At 46.1% G+C, this 21,554-nt stretch overlaps 1 protein-coding gene across 1 annotated transcript in view; it reads left to right on the top strand.

Annotated features, from left to right (window-relative positions):
* The window catches only part of LOC142570571 (glucose dehydrogenase [FAD, quinone]-like), a 143,765-nt gene that overhangs the window by 97,634 nt on the left and 24,577 nt on the right, over positions 1-21,554 (top strand). The window contains exons 9-10 of the mRNA XM_075678943.1: positions 3,235-3,412; positions 12,226-12,445. Coding sequence (XP_075535058.1) covers positions 3,235-3,412; positions 12,226-12,445 — 398 coding nt within the window. The remainder of the gene's footprint in view (positions 1-3,234; positions 3,413-12,225; positions 12,446-21,554) is intronic.

Here is a 21,554-nt window from a genome sequence, read left to right as displayed (position 1 = left end):
GGCCTAAAGTGCCTTCGGAGCTGCAATTAATCCACGAAAGTAAATAAGAACCACAAGCCGTTTAATAATAATAATAATAAGCCACAAGGAGCCGTTTTTACCTCTTCATCTGAATACTGACAAACCCTGTCGCCAACGAAACGAGGAACTTTCGGTCTTTTGGCCGATGGCCAAAACATAATTATGAAAACTTCCTTGAATACGCTAGCTTCCGAAGATTCTTCATCGCCTGAGTCTACCCTTGTAGATTCAGAACTTGAGCCAGGTGAATTATCGATCTCCGGAAGCAATAAAGCGCAAGTTGACGATGCGAAGCACCACTCATCGTTTCCGACAGATCGAGATTCGCGTTCGCGGGCGCGCGTGCCATAGCGGTGGGTAGGCTGTTGGTGGCGTGACATCAAGTGACTTCCTGTTGCTTGATGTCAAGCCACCAACAATTTTTGCGGAGTACTGAGCGCTGCCCCATGGAGTGCAGATAGCGGTGGAGCGGCTCCAAATGTGCCAATGAAAGATACACTTTCAATCTTCCAATAGAATATACTTGCTGCGCAATGAATAGAAAAACTAATACCGGAAGGGCTCCGAATCTGCCATTGGAATTCACCGTTAGTCATTGCGCCATCATACTCCTGGCATCGTCATCGCATCATCTTGTCGTCGACGTAATTCCCGTGATAGTGAAAATTGTCATCAACCTGACGGTAGCATTAGGCGAAAAGGCATGCCATCGTCTTCATGTCGCCGTCAGCTACGTCACACCATTGTCGTGTTTGTGTTCATGTTGATGTTGTGTTCATACATTCATGTTCATTATGTGGTCGTGATGCCTTTCGTGTTCACTTCATTATCGCCATTGGAGCTTCTTCATCTGATTGTCGTTATGCCGCCGCCGTCACACAGTTGACGTTAATACATTGTCGTCAATCTGTCATGGTGGTTCAACATTGTCATTCTCTATGAGTCGATCCAGACTCATCACACCTTAGTCAGCATGCCGTTGTCGTCATAAAATCGCCGAGCCGCCATTGCGGTGGTACCTTCGTCATCATTCTATTTTGGCAATTTAGTTCTCTTCATACCTTCATCATCACATTGTAGTCTTCATAACGTCGTTGTCATACCATCGTTATTCTATCGTATCGCGTCTGAAACGTGTGCTATGCGTGATCATCAGAGGGGAGTTGCCCCGTTTCACCGTATAAAACTGCTCAATAAATCCTGGGAACTCGTGCCCTGGAAACTGGGAACACGGTGCGAGGCTGATATAGTTGTCATACCATCTTCATTATTCCTTCGTTATGAATGGAATGGGCCTGTTCGAACTCCGAAAGTTTGTTGATGTACGTGTTTCACGACGAAAGTGTGTCCACTTCGACTTGCTTGTTTGATAAATACTTACACAAAGTGTACACTAAGAAAGCCGATCAGCACTGGATCATGGAAGAAGATTTAGTAGTCTAAGCTAGAACGTTATCAAACATGCCTGATGGTCAATTCTCTTAAGAAAGCAGCCCCGTCAGACCCTAAGCGATTCGTTGAACTCGAGAGAAAAAAATGCTTGTCCGCAACAGAGCTAACGCTTACACATTCCCGTTACGCGCTCATAACTGTCATGCGAGTACTTTTTATGAAATGTAGAGTTCTTACGTACGCAATCCACGTACCGCATCGAGTGGGCAAACTGCAGGGTCTGTGCGGTGGTTTACAAGCTATTGTAAGTTCACTCGGCCGCGTCATCTGTTCGAACTGTCGACCCACAAAGACTATGCGCTTTCCGGCTTCGTGGAATAGCGTGTCCGTGGCCCACCAAAATGAATATTCTTCTGCATAAACTTCAACTTTCGCGATTCATTACTGTAAGTATTCGTGCGATCAAGTTCTTAAGTGTACTTTTTACTATGCTTAACTTGGTAGATATTAAGACCGCTATCAGAGTATAACCTTTTTATTACACTGATTTCAAAGTAGCAAACCAACAAAAATATCAGAAATAAATCCTGCGAACTTAGTTTTCAGCCAAATGTCCGGGAAAATATGGGCCGTGTGCAACAGCTTTTTCAGAGGTAGAGCCTAACATTAGGTTTAGGTTATAAGGCCTCTGGTTCCGATGATACCTTAAAAACGAAATTTTCAGCGGGCCGGAATGTGTGCGCCGTAAAGGCGAGAAAAAACAACAACAACAAATAGATGAGGTGTACAAGAGTGTTAGGTTGGGCTAAGTTCGCAGTACTGATCAGGGAGGATCCATAATCACGTACAGCAGACGCCAGGTTGAATATATATTTTGTGCTTGTTTATTACTACAGTCTTCATATCGATTTCTTTAGCGTTGTGCTGCGAAGCGCCACGGCAAGATATTGAATACCGACCGAGGCGCCCGCATTTTGGTGCGGGAGAAATACAAAAACGCACGTGTATCGCGCATGGGGTGCACGTCACAGAACCATAGGTGAGAAAAATGCGACGTTCCTCATAATTACTTCGTGCTTTTGGCACATAAAGCCCAGTATTCTTTGTTTAATATTGTTTTATTTAGATGGTTCGGGTAGAATACTTTAAGGGGACTTCAGTGATTCATGTAACATCTATGTCAACGACGGCTCATCTACGTTTTCCCAGTTAGTACAAATGGATGGGAGCACCAAGTGACGGATCCCAACAAGGAATATTAACATAGGCAAGTTGATTCCTCCGGAACATAACAAACGTAAATGCATTACCGAAGAGGCTTGTTGGAACAGCAGCGACAACTTTTGCCCAACGATGAATGAACTGCGCGCCTATAGTGTGGCCGCGCAGTGTCGGGCAGTGTCTTTTCCGTGGCATGCAACCCGCATAGAACTGTTGCCGATATCGATGATGGTAATGCGCGCAGGCTTGGAGGGTGTGCCTCGCTCGACGAAACGCTGACAGGTTTGATCATTTCAAACCTGTCAGGAATGCGCATGTCAGTGCTCGTTCCTTGTTTTCCGGTATAGTGTCTTTGCACGAATAGCAAATAAGGGTGATATAATTGAATATGTGCTTGTGGCATATTATACTGTCAATAATAGCGATCTGTCGAAAGATATTTTTGTGCCATGCGTCTTCGTTTCACTTAGCGAACTTGTGCATATACAGTACTCCGGGAATCACGTTGTGCATAAATAATATGATCGAGCTATGAATAAATTGTAATAGAATAACATATTTTGCTACTAGTTTAGTGATTTCATTTATGACAATTTTCAGATTTATGAAACTTACTACAAGCTGAAGCAAGGGGAAAATGTATTAATGATTGTGCCATTACTTTTGCGCCCAAAATCATCCGGTTACATTCGACTGAAAAGCACTGATCCTGAAGAATATCCCATTATTGACCCTCGATTTCTTACAAATATAACGGACCTTGACGCATTAGTCGAAGGTGAGTCATCGAATATATTTCTTCAACTTTAGAACACTACACGCCTATATATTCATATGAGCTGCAAACCAAGGTACTAGATGAACTAATAGAACCAGTGATTCTACGTTAGGCGGGCTGACGAGGGATTCAGTTGATTCGCATACAGTATACACGTAGGACCTTCGGCGTTGAATCAAATTAACGCACGCCCCTGATCCCCGTCTCACGGCAACAAATAAAGGAGTAGGATATTATGAACAGTGAATAAGGGACACATGACGGCAATATTTACTATTACGCAGCTTCTCAAATGGTCCAGTAACAGGAGGCGTCTGTCCTGCCTTGCCCGGCTACTGCGCTCTCTGGGCCACTTATTGCAATTTGTCTATTGTCAGCTACTTCTAGGTGTGCAACAGTTTCTTGGTCAAAGTTTCTGCGCCGTCATGGGGTAAATTATTAAAATAAACGTTTAGATACTACGCTAGCGTGCAGGAATACAACCTGAGGCGCTATAACGTTAAGATTTTCCAATCTGTTTCTATACCATTACGGCTATTAGCCATCCACAATTACAACAATACTTTTTAGGGTTACCACCACTTCGCTTGTGTGTTCTGGAAATTAAAAAAAACAATAATTTTCTCATGTCATGTGAAGTATACAACCTGGTTATGCATGACTAGGCTCAACAAAATAAAATAATTATTTGCGATTGTAGGCCTCCTGTACCATTAGCTCGTCCCCTATTCGTCAAGCTTCCTTGAGTTGCATCCATTTCACCTGTCTGTCACGCTACATCGCAAAAAAAACTCACTGCATCAATGTGGCGTGTATGCACTAAAGATACATTATTATGACAACAAAAAACTTCTTTTTTAAAGCCTGAACATGCCCCCTTTTGAAAAGAACAGAACATGGCTGCCCATCGTTCGTTATGACGCTGCCTACTCATAGCTGCCGGGACGAATAGATTTCTCTACGTGTAGGAAGTAATTTTGCATGGGAGTATAACATTTTTGAACCCTTTCGCCACGTATACGACATCTCTATGCCAACTCATGGCTGAGGATCCGTTTGAGAAGCATTTCTAACCCTCCGCGGCACGCAACAGTGATTTTCGACCAGGTACCACAAGCTAAGCAATAGGAAGGGGTGATTGCGAAATCTGGCACAGCCCTCTTCATCAGCTTACATTTTTTTACTGCGCTAGCTCGGACCCACCGAAACTTACTCCGCTCCTGCGCGCTTTTCGCCTCTTGTCAGCCAGTCAAGTAAGAAACAGCTGTCAAGGAGGCAGTGTTATTTGCTTCCAAAGCAAACAAAAGTGTCTTCCTGTAAATTAGCACATTTAATTTGGCCGTTACAACAACACTGCCGGTGACAACCTAATGCTTTCGAAAGCTGTTAAGTAAATTTGCCGTGAGTAGATTGTAATACCGTCAACATAATATGGTTGCTCTATAATCGGTCCGGGCACTGCCTATCGATCTCGTTCATATTGATATCTGTGCTCACCAATGCGCAACAAGCATGCCACTGTGAACGCTTCCTTATGTAACATGAAATCCACGCAATATTAGGGCGCCCTACGTTACAGCGAAAGATTTATTCACTCCCTCGTTAGGACAATAAAGGTTCAGTTGAGAAAAATGAAACCTGGTGTCAGTGTCTAGGTGTGCCATGACTGCCGCTCTTTAACCAGAGTGGTGATAGCCTGCTGTATATTGAGCTCCGGAGACATATTATGCTTTCCTGTGAACAACTTCTGTTCAATGGTAAATTGACCCTGTGAGAAGTCAGTTCTCATCAGAAATATTTACTAAGTAAAATTATTTCTATTTCGTCTAAGAGTTCTGTCGTTCTATGGCCTTCATAAAAAAACAGCCACATACTAAGTGAATTGAAGAAGCTTGTGCCTCGGGCAGCATACAATAGGGTACAACATTGACATAAAATGGAAATTTTAACCTATCACGAATTCCTTATTGCGCACAGGGGCACTAGGGTGTAACTATCGTTATAAAAGTGCTGCAGTACAAAAATAAGCTCTTACGTACGTCCGTCAAGAACCGCGATCTCAGCCCAAGTAATGTTCCTGCCGTAGACGCAGCTTAAGAAGCTACTTCATACTTCAATGCATGAAACAACCGGAGAAGCCAGAGAAACCTATGCACCAAATTCTCACCCCTATTGATACGGTACGCCGCATCGATCATGGATTGCGTAAAACGATCTTGACCATAAGCAATATATCCAGGACCCGATTATCAGGGACGTTTAGCCTGCATTCTTCGAAGGGAACGAGTGAAAGCCTTATTGCCTACCCTTCATAATGCTTACAGAACTTTCATGTTCAAAAACTCATTAATGATTTCGTCACTCTGTTCGTGGAAGAAATGCAAAGCTGTTTCACCGCGTCTATAACATGACGAACAATAACATTTGCAGTACCATATACTGGACGGCAAGGAACAAGTTTCCACTCGACTGACCCACAACTGCGTGAAGTAAGCCGCAGAGTTTGAAGCAGTGTTCATGTAGAAGACGCTGCGATTGCGAAAGCTACAGTTGGAATGCATCGGCAAGCTGCCACGCCAAGCTACTTCGTCGCCAACAGCCCGTCTCCACATGATGGTCCCCGAAGTGCTGAAAGGGCCGCTCCTCGCAACGGAACCTGAGATGAAAAGCCCACACCGCGTATTTTCTGCACCAGGGCTTCGGTACACTGGCGCCACTTTTGCCAGGCTAGTGCAACTATCTACACAAATGTCGCAAGTCATGACCTAACCTGATCACACTACACGTCTTAGCACAATACACGTCTGATGACACTACCTGTCCCAGCACACACGACAAACAAACCCAAGATCCGTTTTAGAGCACAGCTCTTAAGCCCACGCTCCTGCGGTGAGCGTCGGCGTGTTCTGCGGTATTATACCTCACAATCAAGCGAACAAGCAAATGTGAAAGATAAAAGCGAACGCGGAACACAGCGGTAGATGAAAGAAGAGCGTGCGAGGAAGGAAGTAGAGGAAGAGGGGAAGGGAAACTGACTGCGCATGCGCTCAGTTGCAGGTGGCCTCGGCATCCGCATCCGCCACCGCGTAGGCGATCTCATCTGCGCTTCCAACTTTGGGGGAAGGGGGTATTGAGATTGGGAGCGCTACGCTCGTCCTCGGCGTCAGCTGCCGAGGTCAGCCCGCGATATCACCGAGGCTGACGTGATCACAGCTCCTGCAAGGGGTGATTGCGAGCGGCTACGCCTAAAGGTTCATGTGAGGCTCCCTTCGTCTTGTCGCCGCTGGCAATGGTGGCACTATTTTCCCACAAAGAAGTGCCGCTCTCGTCATAGGTGGAACGGAAGCATGAGAAGAAAGCGTTGCGCTGTGCAAGTCTGGCTGTACGGCGACGATGGGTACAATACGGCGCCAGAGTAGCGCGCGTCGGCTGTATGGAAAAAAAAAGCGCGCAACTCACAACTTTCTCTTTCTAATATAAACCTACATAACACAAAATATCGGCACGCGAAATAAAAATACGTATCGAGCTGCGCTCAAATTTCGCATTAGGGAGTATAGTAATCGTCAGTGAACCTTTCTTTATGCCGTCGCTTTTTCGAAGTCGCTAGACTAACTAATTCAACACTTTGTCCCGCCAAATGAGAATGCTCGATGTGTTCGCAGCACTCCACCCATGATGTTGCATTATCGCCCCCGCATAAGATGCAACGAGGAAGCTGTGGCGAATGGGCGTTAACCCTCTTCCCACGCCAGTAGTTAATGTTAACGTGGGCTCTAGGTAAGTTAACGCGGGCTCTTCGTCGCGGTAGGCTCCCAGCGATTTGAAGAGCCTCTCCGTGGTGGTCGTTATCACTTCCACACAATTCGGTGGTTGGTGTGGTCTCAAGTGGAGCTTCTACCGTGCCATTCAATAGCTTGCGCTGGTCCCAGCCTTCGTCTAGCTGGCGCTGGTGAAACTGTCGCAGCTTGGGAAACACGCCAAGTATATCCTTGTCATTTCGAGCGGCAAGACATGTCACCATCGGCGTTCCTACGGTGACCGCTCTTGTGAATATTGGGGCTTGGGGCTGGCTACTCAGTGTTTAACAGACGATTTGTAGCGCAAATGAGGATGGTGGCCACCATGGTGGACGTCCTTCAAAGATGCGAGGCACGCGGTCACATTAGAACACCGACAGTATATTCTACTGTGAGGTGGATGATACATGCCCTAAATTACCCGGTGTGCTTCATTGTACTCCACAAGTGTTCTCATGACATCAAGCTGGGAATAAACGTTTTGTAACAATAACGGCGAAGTCACTGACTTATGGTAAATGTATTTAACCTTGTCGACAAAATAATCATTGCCGGTGGGGAAACATTTTCTGTACTGTGCCTCTCTCATAATTTTGGGCGACCAAGTGAGTATGGTAGCAGCAACGGACATAACGAAAGCTTTTGAGAATAAAAACCATGAAACCATTATTACCAACCTCATGTAACTGGGACTTCTACCGCCGGCCATGAGATTTTTCTACTCATTTCTTCAGGAACGCACCTTCACGACTACAGCAGATGGATGGCAAAAAGTGTGCTTTACATTGAACAGACGAGTCCCACAACGATCGGTTTATGGTTCCTCTTTTCTTCAAGGTTCCTCTAATACTTCTAACCTGGTACCTTCACCGGATTCCAAACGTTAAGCTTTTTAATCTATGCAGATGATGTCACTTTGTGGCCTGTGCTTAAGGATATCTCTAGACAAACTCAGCAGCTTCAAGACGCCCTTGATGTTCTGCGCAACTACGCTCGCCAAGCAGGGCTCAATATTTCCGCCCAGAAATCAACCTATGTCATGGTGGCCAACAAGGCAGGACGCAAAAGGATCACGCAGCACACTTTTGCATTTGGACGCGCCACAGTGACAATCCCTGAGGCTTCTGAAGACTGCATACTGCGTCTTCATATACACCGTTCCGGCGGCGGTGCACACTCGCTCCGTAAAAAAAGACAGAGTTCGACAAAAACACTTAAACCTATTCGTCGCATTGCAACAAATTCAATGGGAGCTCGTACTAACGTAGCTCGACAAAAGACATGTGCAGTTATGCCGCCACAAACTTTTTATCAGACACAACTTCAACGGCTGACTTTTGCACAGTTGGAGACAATTTACCGCGATTCTATGCGCGGAATCACAGTACTACCCTGCATCACCCTGATACCAACCTTACCGGAACATTCCCAGCTCAACACGATTTGAGAGCTAATTTTGCAAGGTGTAAAAGCATGTGAAATCAAAAGCAACTTATTGCGCATGTCGCTACATTGCATGCTTACTTTAAACGCCGGTCTTGGATTGACAATCCGCCCTACGGAATACGTCCCACGGAATTCGCTGACATCACAACTAATAAGCCAAGGATGTTACTACACAGTGATACGACAATTAATATTGACGAACTCAGTATCATCGATACATTATGTGCTAATACCTGCAATGTCTATACGGATGCTGCTATCCTAACGCACGGCGGGAGGACATTATTTCGCAGTACTACGCATAAATTCATTAGCGGTTCCCTCCATTCTACGAAAGCCAGCGCTCTAGTAATGGAACTTCAAACCATCGTCGACGCTTTGCAAGATGCCACATTCAACTTGCCTAGAATTAAACATATAGATATCTTCACTGAGTCTTTAGCGGCTATTCAAGAACGCATGAATGTTTACAAGGCGATTGGAGCCTGCGATTCACACTATGAATAGCAAAATAGCTACTTCTGTCAAAATACACTGGCTTCAAGGCCAGGCTGCAAGCCCTCACAACTTTGCTGCTGACCAGCAGGCACACTGCTCTCCTAACCGATATCTTCCGTCTATTCCCGTCCAAATTGAACCCCTTAGTTCACCGTGATACCGTAAAAATTTTTTTCCGGTAGGACACACGCACTCTAATTCCATCGTGTCTGCTCCCTCCCCCTTCAGCTTACTTGGCCGCAGGAAGTTGTGCTTACGAGGCTTCAAGCCAGGTTGGCCCTTACATCCGCTGTGATTTCAACGTGGAACTGGTCGCATTTACCACTGGGTACTGCGTGTCAATACTGCTCATTAGTAATGAGGAAGGCAGATGGGTACCACCTAATATGGACATGTCCAGGCTCACAAATCGCATCTCCTCTGCAAGCCGGCCTCACCTACAGTGTCACAACCAATTATGATTGTATTATACACAGGTCTCACAGCACACATATAATACACATATACCCATCAAAATTTATGCTTTAAGGGCATGCTTTATTGCAATAAAAGAAAGAGGGCATCCCGTAATACTTGAGCCCCGTGAGTTCCGTTGGAAATGATGTCAACTATCGCACAGGTGATAATGTCGCTATGATACACAACTGTTTGTTGGCCATCAAACATAAGTCAGAGCATGTGGTCCGCCTCCCTGGTGACTAACGTACCTCAGTATGTGTAGTGTAGTCGAGTTTCTGGAAAACGCCTTGAGAATGAGCACGACCTTTGCACATGCACGTGAATCAGAATACAACGTCCACTCCTCCTTGCTAAACCAGAGAAAAGGACGATATTACTTTCTTGAACAGCATGTCGAATGCTTTCGAAATCTAATATCTGGTAGACACCTATCGCGAAGCCCGTCATCCCCACCGACAGTTAAATGCAACCAATTCACTGCACCCTCTTCTATGTATCAGCACGCGAACGGGACTTCATCCACACTGAAGACTAACAGTTAAATGCGACCAATTCACTGCAGCCTGTACTATGTATCAGCACGTGAACGGGACTTTATCCACACTGAAGACTAACAGATAGTTCGAAGACGACGTTATCTACCTGCCAAAGAGTTCTGGCTATCCTTGTCATGGTCGCTGGGAAGGCGGCAACCGATAGATTTATTTCGCTTATTCGCGCCTCTCTAGCCTTAAAATACGTCCGCTTACTGTGAAGAATCGATGATGTGCCTGATGGACTCTGCAATGTCGCGCACTCTCTATCTATGCACTTGAAGAACGGCTACTCGCTAAACAAACTCGACGAAAGGGATAGCTAAAGACCATGTTTACCACGCCTGTAGGACTATACTTTTTCTACTTTTGGGCGGTGCCGTTGAGCGATCTTAGGGGACACCGACATCCTAGTGAGTTATGGACACTATGCTCGCAGGGCTGAAATGGCAGACTGTGGTCGTGTTCATGAATGACGACGTGTGTTTTACTGATTTCTTTGACGAGCACCTTCGGAATTAACCTGCCTTCCTCGAAGTGATTAGGTCGTCAGGATGAGAGAAGTGCCGTTTTGTCTATCTTAAGTTCACACGACCTCGGTCACGCAGCATTGACGCCATGCACTCAGACGCTCAAAAGTCCACACCCACCCGACATACTGTACAACCCACTGAAGAAGCCATCACCATGTATTGGCGCAGAATGTATAATAGAGACATTTTGTGCGAAATGTCTTGCAGATCACCAGGCCCCTCCCACGCCTTAGGAAAGCAGACCTGCCGTTCACGTCCGTGAAGCCTCATCAAAACACGTTTCGGAAACTTCAATGATGCTTGTAGTCAAAACATATACTTTCTCGAATTGACCACACCACTAACAGCGAGACCAAAATACATGTAAGCGGCGTAGAACATGGCGAAGTTCTGGTTCAAAATAAAAACGGTCTGGAGTGAGTCGGGCTTGTTTCAGCAAGCTTCGGTCGCAAGTTGAAGGCACTATCGAATGGCAGAGAAAGAGTACCTCACTATCGTTTGGGCTATCACATTTGCACATACCTACAGGGCAAGCTGTTTAAGCGAGTGCGTGATCATAACACTCTGCGCTAGCTCACCAACCTGAAAGGCCCAGGAGATCACCTCGTTTCTTGAAGCCGGTGACTCCAGTAGTTCTAGGTCACTGTGGTCTATAACTCAGATCGTAAAAATTTCGACGCTAACCACCTATCTAGAGCGTCCATTTACCTAGCCCCCACGAAGCAACAAAAATGGCGTTTTCTTTGGAAAGATATGTGCCAGCAGTTCTCAGCTCTGCACAGCATCAACGCGGCGATCTCGACCGCATCTGACAGGCAAGTCACCTTCCAGTCAATGACATGTAGTGCGTTCACGTACTACATGTCAAAACAGCGCACGACTTGCGTACAGTGCTAGGGGCAATGTGGTTCTGTTACATTATTAGTGTCCAACCTTTCAACATTACAACCATGAACTGCAGTTAAGGTGGCATGGCTAGATGTAAATATCAGTGACGGTATCTTCTATTTCTTTTGTAGCGCTTGCAAATTAAGTTGTATGCGCGGGGTGAAAACGTTTGGTTTTCTTGGAAGATGGATTACGTTTTGTAAAATATGCTTTTGAGTTGTAGCGGCTGACGCAAACGCACGCCAATTCGACGTTGTTTCTAAAACTGTCCTGATGATTGTCGCTACTTATAGCCATCCAGTGCGCACTGTTGTATTTTTCCAAATGGGACAACAAATGAACATCGAAATGGGACAAACAAAGTACGTAGTACTTATTAGTCTGCGAGGAAGCAAAACGAGCACATAACAATAAAATAGCAGTCATGTTGCGATAGATTTGGAATCAGCGCAAACTGCACAGAAATTAGACGCTCACGCATGTATACGACGTCATTGGTCGACTGCGTTCATCTTGCCTCCGGCCAGAGATTCACAGTCCATGGCGTTGTTAGCGTTTTATTTGTGCACAGTAGCGCTTCGCCAGCTCCAACATTGGCGACTTGCCTCTGGCTGCGTGATTCATGTTATTTGGTTTTTACTTGCGCATGCTTTCAGGCGCCAAGATCGCCGTGCAGGCATTAGAAACTCAAGCTATGAAGAATGGCAACGTGGCCATTTGGGACGCTGCCCTGCCAGCGTGCGAGTCGGCTGGGCCGTTGTGGAGCGACTCGTACCTGCGTTGCTTTGTGCAGCACACTTCGCTCAGCGGATGGCACCCTTGCTGCACTGCACCGATGGGGACGCATTCGCAGGCCGTGCTAGATGCCAGACTCAGGTAAGAACAAGCACAAAAGTAGTTATGGTGAGCGCATTATTTTTGTCACCTTAACTGTTAACATTCACTTTAACACTATGGTCCGCAACGCAGGATATTTCAGGCCGCTTGTGAAAGCACGCGATGGCTACACGACCTGATAGAGGTAGCTTACGTTATTTACTAGGATTGTCAGTCACGGGACCCTGGATTTGTTTCCGAATTTTTAGACCGTGCTGGCCTACGCGTCTTCACACCAAGCAAAGTTATTCCTAACGTACACAATGACATACATGCACCTTCCGTGAGTGAAGACACCACATTGTCTGATGGCGCACCAAATGGTTCAATTGCCGCGGAGCTTGAGATTAGAATACCTACGAAGTATCAATACCGGTCACTGATTTCTCTGTTGCTGTAGATCAGCATAAATTAACGTCGCCGCAACATAAAAACAGCGCGGGGTATTTTCTCTATTTCTATCTTAGCTTTCCTAAAACATTTAGGTTACTTGTTTTATACTGGGACCGCAAAAGAGCGCATCATTTGAATTGAAATATAAATTTGTTTCATATTCATTTCCCTTCCTCGTAGAGATCAGCTGCTTGCACCTTTGTGCACGAAGGTTGTGTTGCTGAAATGGGTGAATGTTCCTTTAAAGAGAAACGCTATACTCAACACACCTTTTTCAATTACGACACGTAGTACCTCTCAAACACATAGGTGAAAAGACAAAGAAAGCGAGAGTGGAACGCCCACCGGTCGTCCCTTTTCTACATCTTCTTAAGGGAAGCGCTTGCTTGGAGCTCCAAGCAGATTGACCATCGGAGAGGGTTCCGCAGTGAAGACGAAGTGGCAAAAAAAATCTAATAAAGGAAGTTTCATAAATCGCTACGGGTTAGCGGTGTGCTCCAAAGAAGAATGAAAAAAAAGAACGTTCAGCGTGCGTGCACCTTCACGCGAGGGCGGAGAAAATGCGCCGACCCACACACTCGCACACACACGACGGACAGGTGTGTTAATGTTGACGAGCGTGAGGGTTGTACACGCAGTGTCCCAGGAGTTTGGGATTCGTTCCATTCATTGTCGCGCAAAGTGAACCGAAACAGTCTGTCCCGCGCCGAAGGAGATGCCGATGGGCAGCGCACGACATCCGCTCGCCAGAGGGATGAGGCAGGTCGGGGCTGGCAGTCGTCTCTATTCGCACCGCTCTCTTTAGCACGAAACTATGTGAGTGTTCTCCAACGTCGCTCAACGTCTCGGTAAGGGCCTAGATTCCACAGAAGGGTCTGCAGCAGTTTCCTGTTCACAGCGTGCGTCTGGTAGAACCACACCGAGACTCAGCCGCTCAGACAGCAAATGCAAGACAAATTCTCGGGCTTATTTCCCGTTTATTTCCAGTTTTACTGAATTTACAGGAGCACTACTACGCACATAAACGTGTTAAGCTGGAACCGCATGTCGCGTTTTTCGCGAGCGAAAAACGAGACGCGCGGCAGACGCCCGCGTTGCCGTCGGCGCGCGAGCATCCGCACGGAAAGAAGGAGCGGCGCTATCGCGCCACGTTTTCTGGGTCGCCAGACAACATAACTCTCAACGACATGCATTTTCTCTGTTACCGCATATATAATATGCCGTTAAACTTACAGAACACTACAATAAAAATAATCTTAGTGTAATTAGACAGCAACATTTTTTTGGGAAGCGTATTTATCAAGCTTAATTTCAAGCAGCAATATTATGTGCGAAACTGCGACTATGTGCCTTCCGCATGCTGAGAGGCCACTGCTTGTTTACAACTTCACATATAAAAAGGAGTGTCGGCAGCTTACTACCGAGCAGAAGAGGCGATTGCTGCTATTAAGGGAGATGCTGATACTGATGCAAGAAAAAATGCGGGTCAGAAGGTATATGTGGGTGCGGCCTGCATGGTTGAGAAGAGAGCGAGTACCATACACAGGTAATATTATTAGCAAATTGTCTAGCCAGCATAAGCGATGAGACGCCACGCTTGTCCACTTAATTTATTAGGGCCATGTTGAAGGTTGCTTTGTCCATTTTAGGTGAAAACGATTCGCGAACCAACGCGATGCGCGAACGAAATCACGGTAGCACGCGTTTTCTTTGACGCGCGCGCCAGTTCTGCCGAGAAAAAAAAAAAAGTGCTCCTAGGAGGTTCCGTCGAGATGCGCAGAGAGTAGGGCCATCTGGTGGCAAGAAAAACCCCAAAATGCCACGTGACCAAAGGCCACGTGACTTACCTGAACTCTGATTGGTGGACGCGCCGCGCGACGCGTTTTTTTCTACTCCGAGCAGCAGCACGCGGCGGCGCGATTTCGTGACGGATCATGCTGGGCACGCGTCAAAGTTACGCGCGTGTCCCACCATCCGCGCGTCAATCGCGCCTGAAATCGCGCCATGCGGTTCCGCCTTTACACGCTTCACAAGACATGATTTAACCAAAGAGAATAAACGAAAATGAGACCGTTCTAATCATACTTCAGCAAGAAAAACGTGACTTTAACGAACCTTTCGAGGCTAGTTCTCAATCTAGGTGCCTGGACTTAAGAGGTAGCTTTAGCTCGGGTGCCCCTATTTAAATACATGTAAAAGGAGAATTCGTCTTTCTCGGCAACCACTCCACCAAGTTTGGCGCCGTTTCTTGCATTTAAAAGAAAAACGTAAAGTCTGATGACTGTAGGTTCCGAATTTTTTGTTGAGGTTGTCAACTTTTTAATAAAAATTTGCAAAAATCATAAGTTATACCAATGCGAAACTATCAAGTTTACAACTCTGTAATTCCACAATGAAAAATGACATCACAATGCTGTGAATTGTATCCAATAGTACGTCTAAAGCGAACAAAATGGATATGGTAAACATGAATCTCAAAAAATTTAGTAGTATGGAAATACAGCTTTTGCAGGACCCTTGTAGGCAACGTAAAGATTTCACGTAAAATACAAAATGACATATCGCATTTGTCCGCTTTGGATAATCTAACAGATGCCGTTTGCAGAACCGCGATCTCTTTTCCTCAGCCAGAGCTATTAATTTGTAAATTTTGTGCGTCTATTTTTTTGCAAACATTTTAATTTCTGAAAACTTTTGTAACCAAATTTCGGCCGTTAATCGAAATTCCGCTTGCAACAGTCACTGGAATTTAGGTTTCACTCTAAAATGAAGCAAATTTCATTAAAATTGGTCCAGGGGCTATTTCAGGAAACCGTCTTTGCGTTTTACATGTATTGCTGACGGTCATAACCAAACCCACAACCTCCGAATTAGGCGCACATTGCACTACCAGTGACGCTACGGCGACGACGGCGCTTCCCAAGTCCATGCTGTCTTGGGAATTTGTGCATTTATTCAAGGTCTACCCCAAGGAGTGTTCACGAGTGCCGTATTTCCACCGCAAAACCGGAAACAAGACGCATTTAGAATTTGTTTCTGCATTGCGTCAAAAATCTTTGTCTTGTCATTCTTGTGCTTCTCACAATTATAATTTGCAATACTTTGTTTAGCCGTGAGCAGTAAGCCGACTTCAATGGTCGGTTGCTGTGAAATGTTTGGTTGGTTTTGATATTCCAAAGGACCGAATAGTTAATTTTGGAATGCGAATAAAATAATTCAGAGCAATTATTCGTATTCAAAACTTGGAATATTGGCCCACCTACAGTAAATAAATTAGCCAACCCAAAGCCCTATATACCCTGCTCGTAAATTCACTGTTTCCCTTCCTCTGCACCACATCACGTCATCACATCTAAGTAAATGGCTTACGTCACGTTTACTTTTGTTAGGATGTTTCTACACACTTACGTTCTTAAAATCCAGTTCGTGGTTATAGCGATAATTCTCGTGACTTCTTTGTCTCGCTTCAGCGACACGCTTTAGAAAATATTGGCAACAGTAGACTGTAATGGTTTATAATGGGCAACTGAAAACCATATCAATAGATGACCAAGATAACTTTCGGTGATGCGTTTTTCAGCTTTTGTTATTGTGATATAAATCAGATAATCCGCCATGGAGGCGATCTTTAACAGCTCGTCCCAGCTGGGCCCGCTCTCAGTATGCTTCGCGCATTAATGATCTTGAACTCCTGCTTACTTTCCTATGAATATTTTACAATAAAGCAAAATGTCATTAACACATTATATATAAAATAACGCGTCAAACTTGCGCCAATATAAGGAAATGCGCAATAACTATTTCCACTTAAGTTCTTTAAGGTGCACAGCTTCGGAAACTTAGCAGCTGGGCAAATAGCGCTGTCAAAATATCGCGGTATCCCGACGTTGGTACTATTCTGAGGCCTACCGTGTCGACAACCAGCCGGCGAAAGGACTCAGTGATGATTGGCACTAGCTTCATCGAGGTAGTTACCTTTTCACCCGCCTTGCTTCCTCGCCCCTCCCCCCCCCCGCTAACACGTGTCGCTACTCCTTGCAAATTGCTTTGCGTCGCGCCGGCAACATGACCAGTAATACTCCTTTGAGAGTCGATGCTCAGATTTATATACATGTAAATGACCAGCCTAAGAACTTCGGTGTGACAAGCGCGAAAGATGCTGTCGATAAGCCTGCTGGTCGAATGTGACACACCTGCAATCTACATACTTCCGGTACAGAAGCCAGCTCTCGTAGAAATTCATGTTTTTCATGCAACAAGTTCGTTTATGTTGCTTCGGATGTTTCGCAAGCTGGGTTCCTTGTTTCGCTCAGACCTCAAGGCTGAACTGTCTGTCTCTAACAGCCGCTGTAGACCTTCCGACGTGGGCGCGAAGAACAAATCTAGCGAATGCTCTTCCACTAACTTAGCTGCTGCCAATACCGGGACCTCTGCTTGCGCGGATCCATACAACTGCGGTTCCAACGTGGAGGTATTCTCGATCTCCAATTCTGAGTTTCTGAAAAGCCATTTGAGTCAGTTAGTGCCGTGTCTGCGACTGCTTTTGCAGCTACCTTACGAGCTTCCGATCTCGTTAGTGCCATCCGGTTAACCTCCCTGAACATTAGCCCTTTCTCGAGCAGAATCTGATCCGACCTATTTGAGAACAGGTAAGCGTACTGGAGAGAAAGTGCAGGCGATACGGCAGTTTCCGTGTCAAGTGTTCAAAAAAAAGACTTAATAGATACCGCTTCGAACGGAAGACATGCACACTAAGCTTTTACAGCAAGCTTGATCAAGGCGCATTCATCCGTGAACATCTCAGCTTCGACATAACACTGTGAACCACGTTCAGAGCAGCCGTGGAGGCGCGCAGTACGATTCGAGCAGCTTCATGTTCTCGTTATCGCAACCAAACAATAAAAAACACTGCATTTGCCTTGTTACGTTACGCAGAAGTGTGCACTGGCTTGCAACAGTTGTAGGAACCTCGCTCCCAATTTCATCTGCTGGCATGCCTTCCCTTATGGGGTCCCTCCCGATCCGGAACTATTATATTTTGAAGTACCTTAAAACATAGGCTCTTCCTTTCTTATTTCAAGCCCTAGCTTCCGCCTGCCGAACCTGAAATTGAGATCGTCTTTTCGACTCTGCCTGACTTCGCTAGCCCGACGCGTCACAAATTCCGCGGCTAGTTCTGCGGCTGTGGCTGCCGTGCTAACTTCTGGCGTATCACAAACCCAGTACCGTACGTTCTCAGGTAGTCGGTTATAAAAAATGTTCAAGTGCAAGCACTGAACAAGCTTCGAGTGACCACCATAGGCTTTTAGTTCCATGAGCCATTCCCCCATATTTGACATAAGCTTATATGCGCATTCTGTATAAGGCTCATTCCTAGCCTATGAAATTTCGCGGAACTTTTGCTGGAACACTTCCGCTGACAGCGTATACTTGCTCATCGAACTGCATTTTGTCTTATCATACTCCTCAACTTACTCTCTAGTTAAGCGAGTAATTATGTCCGCTGCCTCGCCTGGTAACAGTGTGAGCAGAAGCTGTGGCTACGATTCGCGGCAGAGCGCTTCTAGCACGCTCGCTCAAACATCAGCAAGAACATGCCAATGTCCTCTCCGAGTTCAAAGCACCACATTAGCTCGGTCAACTTAAACAATACGCGCTCTCCAACGCTGTTTCCTTCGCCCCTGTGCCCTTCTCTTCGGGCGCCTTCCTATTCAAGCTCGAGTCGCTTCAAGTGCGTGTTCCCTTTTGCTCATACCCTTTCTGTTCTTTACGTTTCCCTTATTCACGTTCTTTCTCCTCTCTACGCTTACGTTGTTCACGCTCTTATGCCTCACTTTTTGCAGCCTCCTCCATTCTAATGTTATCCCGGCATTCCATAAGCTCATCATCCTTAGCCTCCAGAGCTAGAATAGGCTCATTCAACTTTGATTTCCGGAGTGCGTCAGTGACATTCAGGTACAGGTCCTTCGCCAGCTCCCACAACTCCGCTTTATGCAAGGACTTTAAATTCATGAATGTCTTCAGTGCTGCTCTCCCTACTGTACACACTACCTTGATGCATCCTAACTAGGTGACAACAATAGCTGGAATTACCCGTTATGTCCTAACACTTCAACAAAACATGGCAAAAGTTAGCAGAGAAAGTCCCAAGCTCACTAATTTGCAACCGCAAATCCGTCGTAGACCATCGCAAATACTTCATTCAGTTGCGACTTGGTAGAAGAGGCTCGTAGATTTATGTCCCACCGCTGCCACCATCTGTTAAGGGGACAGGATTTTGCGAATCTTCAACAGTGTCTGTTTGGAGTTCGTACCATGTTGACCCTCGGAGAGCATTCGTCAGGGGAGATGAGGTGCGTAAAAAACAAATAATAGAAGTTTATTACTTCGTTAAGGGTGAGCGGTGCTCTTAAATATATATATAAAGAAATGTTCAGTGTTCGTGCATCTGCATGCGAGGGCATAGAAAGTGTGACGCTCCGCAGCGGCTGACTGACCTGCTTATACCCTTCACAATCCGGGCATCTTCCATCTCCGCTGCCCCCACTGCAGAGGGCCTTTTCAGGAAACGCCCGGGCGACACAGTGGGAGTGGCGCGCGAGGTGTCCGCCCCATGGTGGACAAGGGTTCCAGCGTCCGAACGAAGAGAGTAGGGGCCCTAAAACGCAAAACTATCCAATACGCTTTTATTCCAATTTTCTGACGTCAAATTTATGTAAACGCCAACGCAAGCATCGGGCGGTGACCTGCAGGCTTCTCTGAAGAGACCCATCAAACGCGCTCCACTTTCATAGGTGCTCACATTTGTTGGTTTTAACGAATAGCATTGCCTATACTGAGCGGCTTGTCTTATCTAACTGGCTGACAAGAGGCGAGAAGCACGCTCAAGTGGACAAGGATTCGATGGGGCCGAGCGAGTGCACTGAAAATCGATAATCGGGAGAAGAGGGTGGTGCCGGCGTGTGCGATTGTTCCGCTTTCCCTTACTTATCATGCGGTAGCTGGTCGAATATCGCGGCGGCATGCCACGGAAGGTTAAGAATGCTGCTAAAACGGATCCACATCAAAGAAGAGTTGGCATAGCGAGGCCGTGAACGTGTCGAAACTTCTCAAAAACATTATAGAGCCACTCAAAAATCTTTATTCTACGCAAATAAACCCGCGCTCTCTGGCAGGTGCGAGTAGCCAGCGCCTGAGCGTTCCGCGGCACAGGAGCGATCCTTTCCGAACGGGGCAGCCTATGGCCATTCAGAAAAAAAAACACCTTTGTTCGGCATATTAATGCATCTTTAACGCGTACACTCCACTTTGATGTGTTGAGTTTTCGCGGTATTGTGGCGTCGCGAGACAGACAAGGGCAGAGGGTGCAGCCCTAAAGCTTTTGACCAGTAGCCGAGGTCTAATGGTGAAAAGGTGTAGAATGAGGTTCAACTATTTTTTTTTTGTTTGGCCCGATCATGCATAATTAGTGTGTACACGTCATATGAGACGGGGAGCTATCGAGGTTTTCGTGACGTCGCGTGACAGACAGGCGAAGTGGGATTGGTTCAAAAAAGCACGCGACACATCACTGAGAGCTATTGCAGAATTGGAATAGAAAAGTTTGGAATAGCTTTACGTTATAGCGCCCTAGGATTTCAACATTCCGCACAAGCTTCCGTTGCACACACACGGCGGAGAAGTCTTGTCGCGTTTACGAGCGGGACAGAATTGATTCTCCGTGTCCCATACGTTTGGCATTAGTTTCATTCACTGCCACACAAAGTGAACCGTAACATACTGTTTTTTCTCTCTGGGCAACCATGTGTTGATATCGAACAAGCCCGAACATTTATGATCCTGAAGCTCGTAGCAATCGCAGATTGTTGCATGGGTAGATTCATTGTTCTCGCTGTGATATTGTTGTGTTACACAAATTTAACCTTAAGGTATGTTCACACAAGAAAGGAAGCCAACGGTTTTTCTTTCTGATGTATCCTGCTCAGAGCGTAGCTCATGGGAAGAACATCGCTCGCTGTGAGCTGGTCAAATAAAGTGCACATCCTGAAATTTGACGTGCAAAAGAAGGGCGGCTACTGCTAAAGTATAAGGAAGCTTTCACAGCACAATATGTGTTTAGTACTGGGTGTAGGCCTTGCGCTTTCCATTTATAATTTCGCACATGTCACTTGTTTTGCCTCCTGTGCATCAGTTTTGGCGGCTTAGCTTGACAAGGTCTCTGCTTTGAAATCGTCGACTCAACCTATCATGGAGTATCATGGTGGCTGGCTTTTGCCTTTAATCGCAGTCGTTGAAATTACATACTTGAAAACATGCTTCAATGCTTCTATGCTACCTTCATTCTCTTGGTCTAAATACGGTGGTACTTTTATTCATCGCGGCAGCATAGGCGAGCGAATTGCTCTTCGTGCTGCCTCTTACTTCAACGTGAACTGCAACACGTCCCAGCTGCCGCGCTCAGCCGCCGCAGCTGGGATAGAAGAGGAGATGCGCCCATTAAGCCTTCCCCCACCCCTTCCTATCGCACACACATGTCCCCGCTTTCACCATTGATCAAGTGGCAAAACGTCGCACGCCCTCTTCGCCTTCCCAACACCGGCCTTTCCCCGTGCTGACGTGAGGAGGTTGCCGCTGCATCAAGCTATCATACTTCTTGGTTCAACCTCGCAAGCTATCGCTCGCATACAGCATACAGTGCGCGGCTGCGATGCTACCG

The sequence above is a fragment of the Dermacentor variabilis genome, chromosome 2, assembly GCF_050947875.1.
Source record: "Dermacentor variabilis isolate Ectoservices chromosome 2, ASM5094787v1, whole genome shotgun sequence".
In the NCBI taxonomy this organism is placed as follows: domain Eukaryota; kingdom Metazoa; phylum Arthropoda; class Arachnida; order Ixodida; family Ixodidae; genus Dermacentor; species Dermacentor variabilis.
This window is presented reverse-complemented; position numbering and strand designations above follow the sequence as displayed.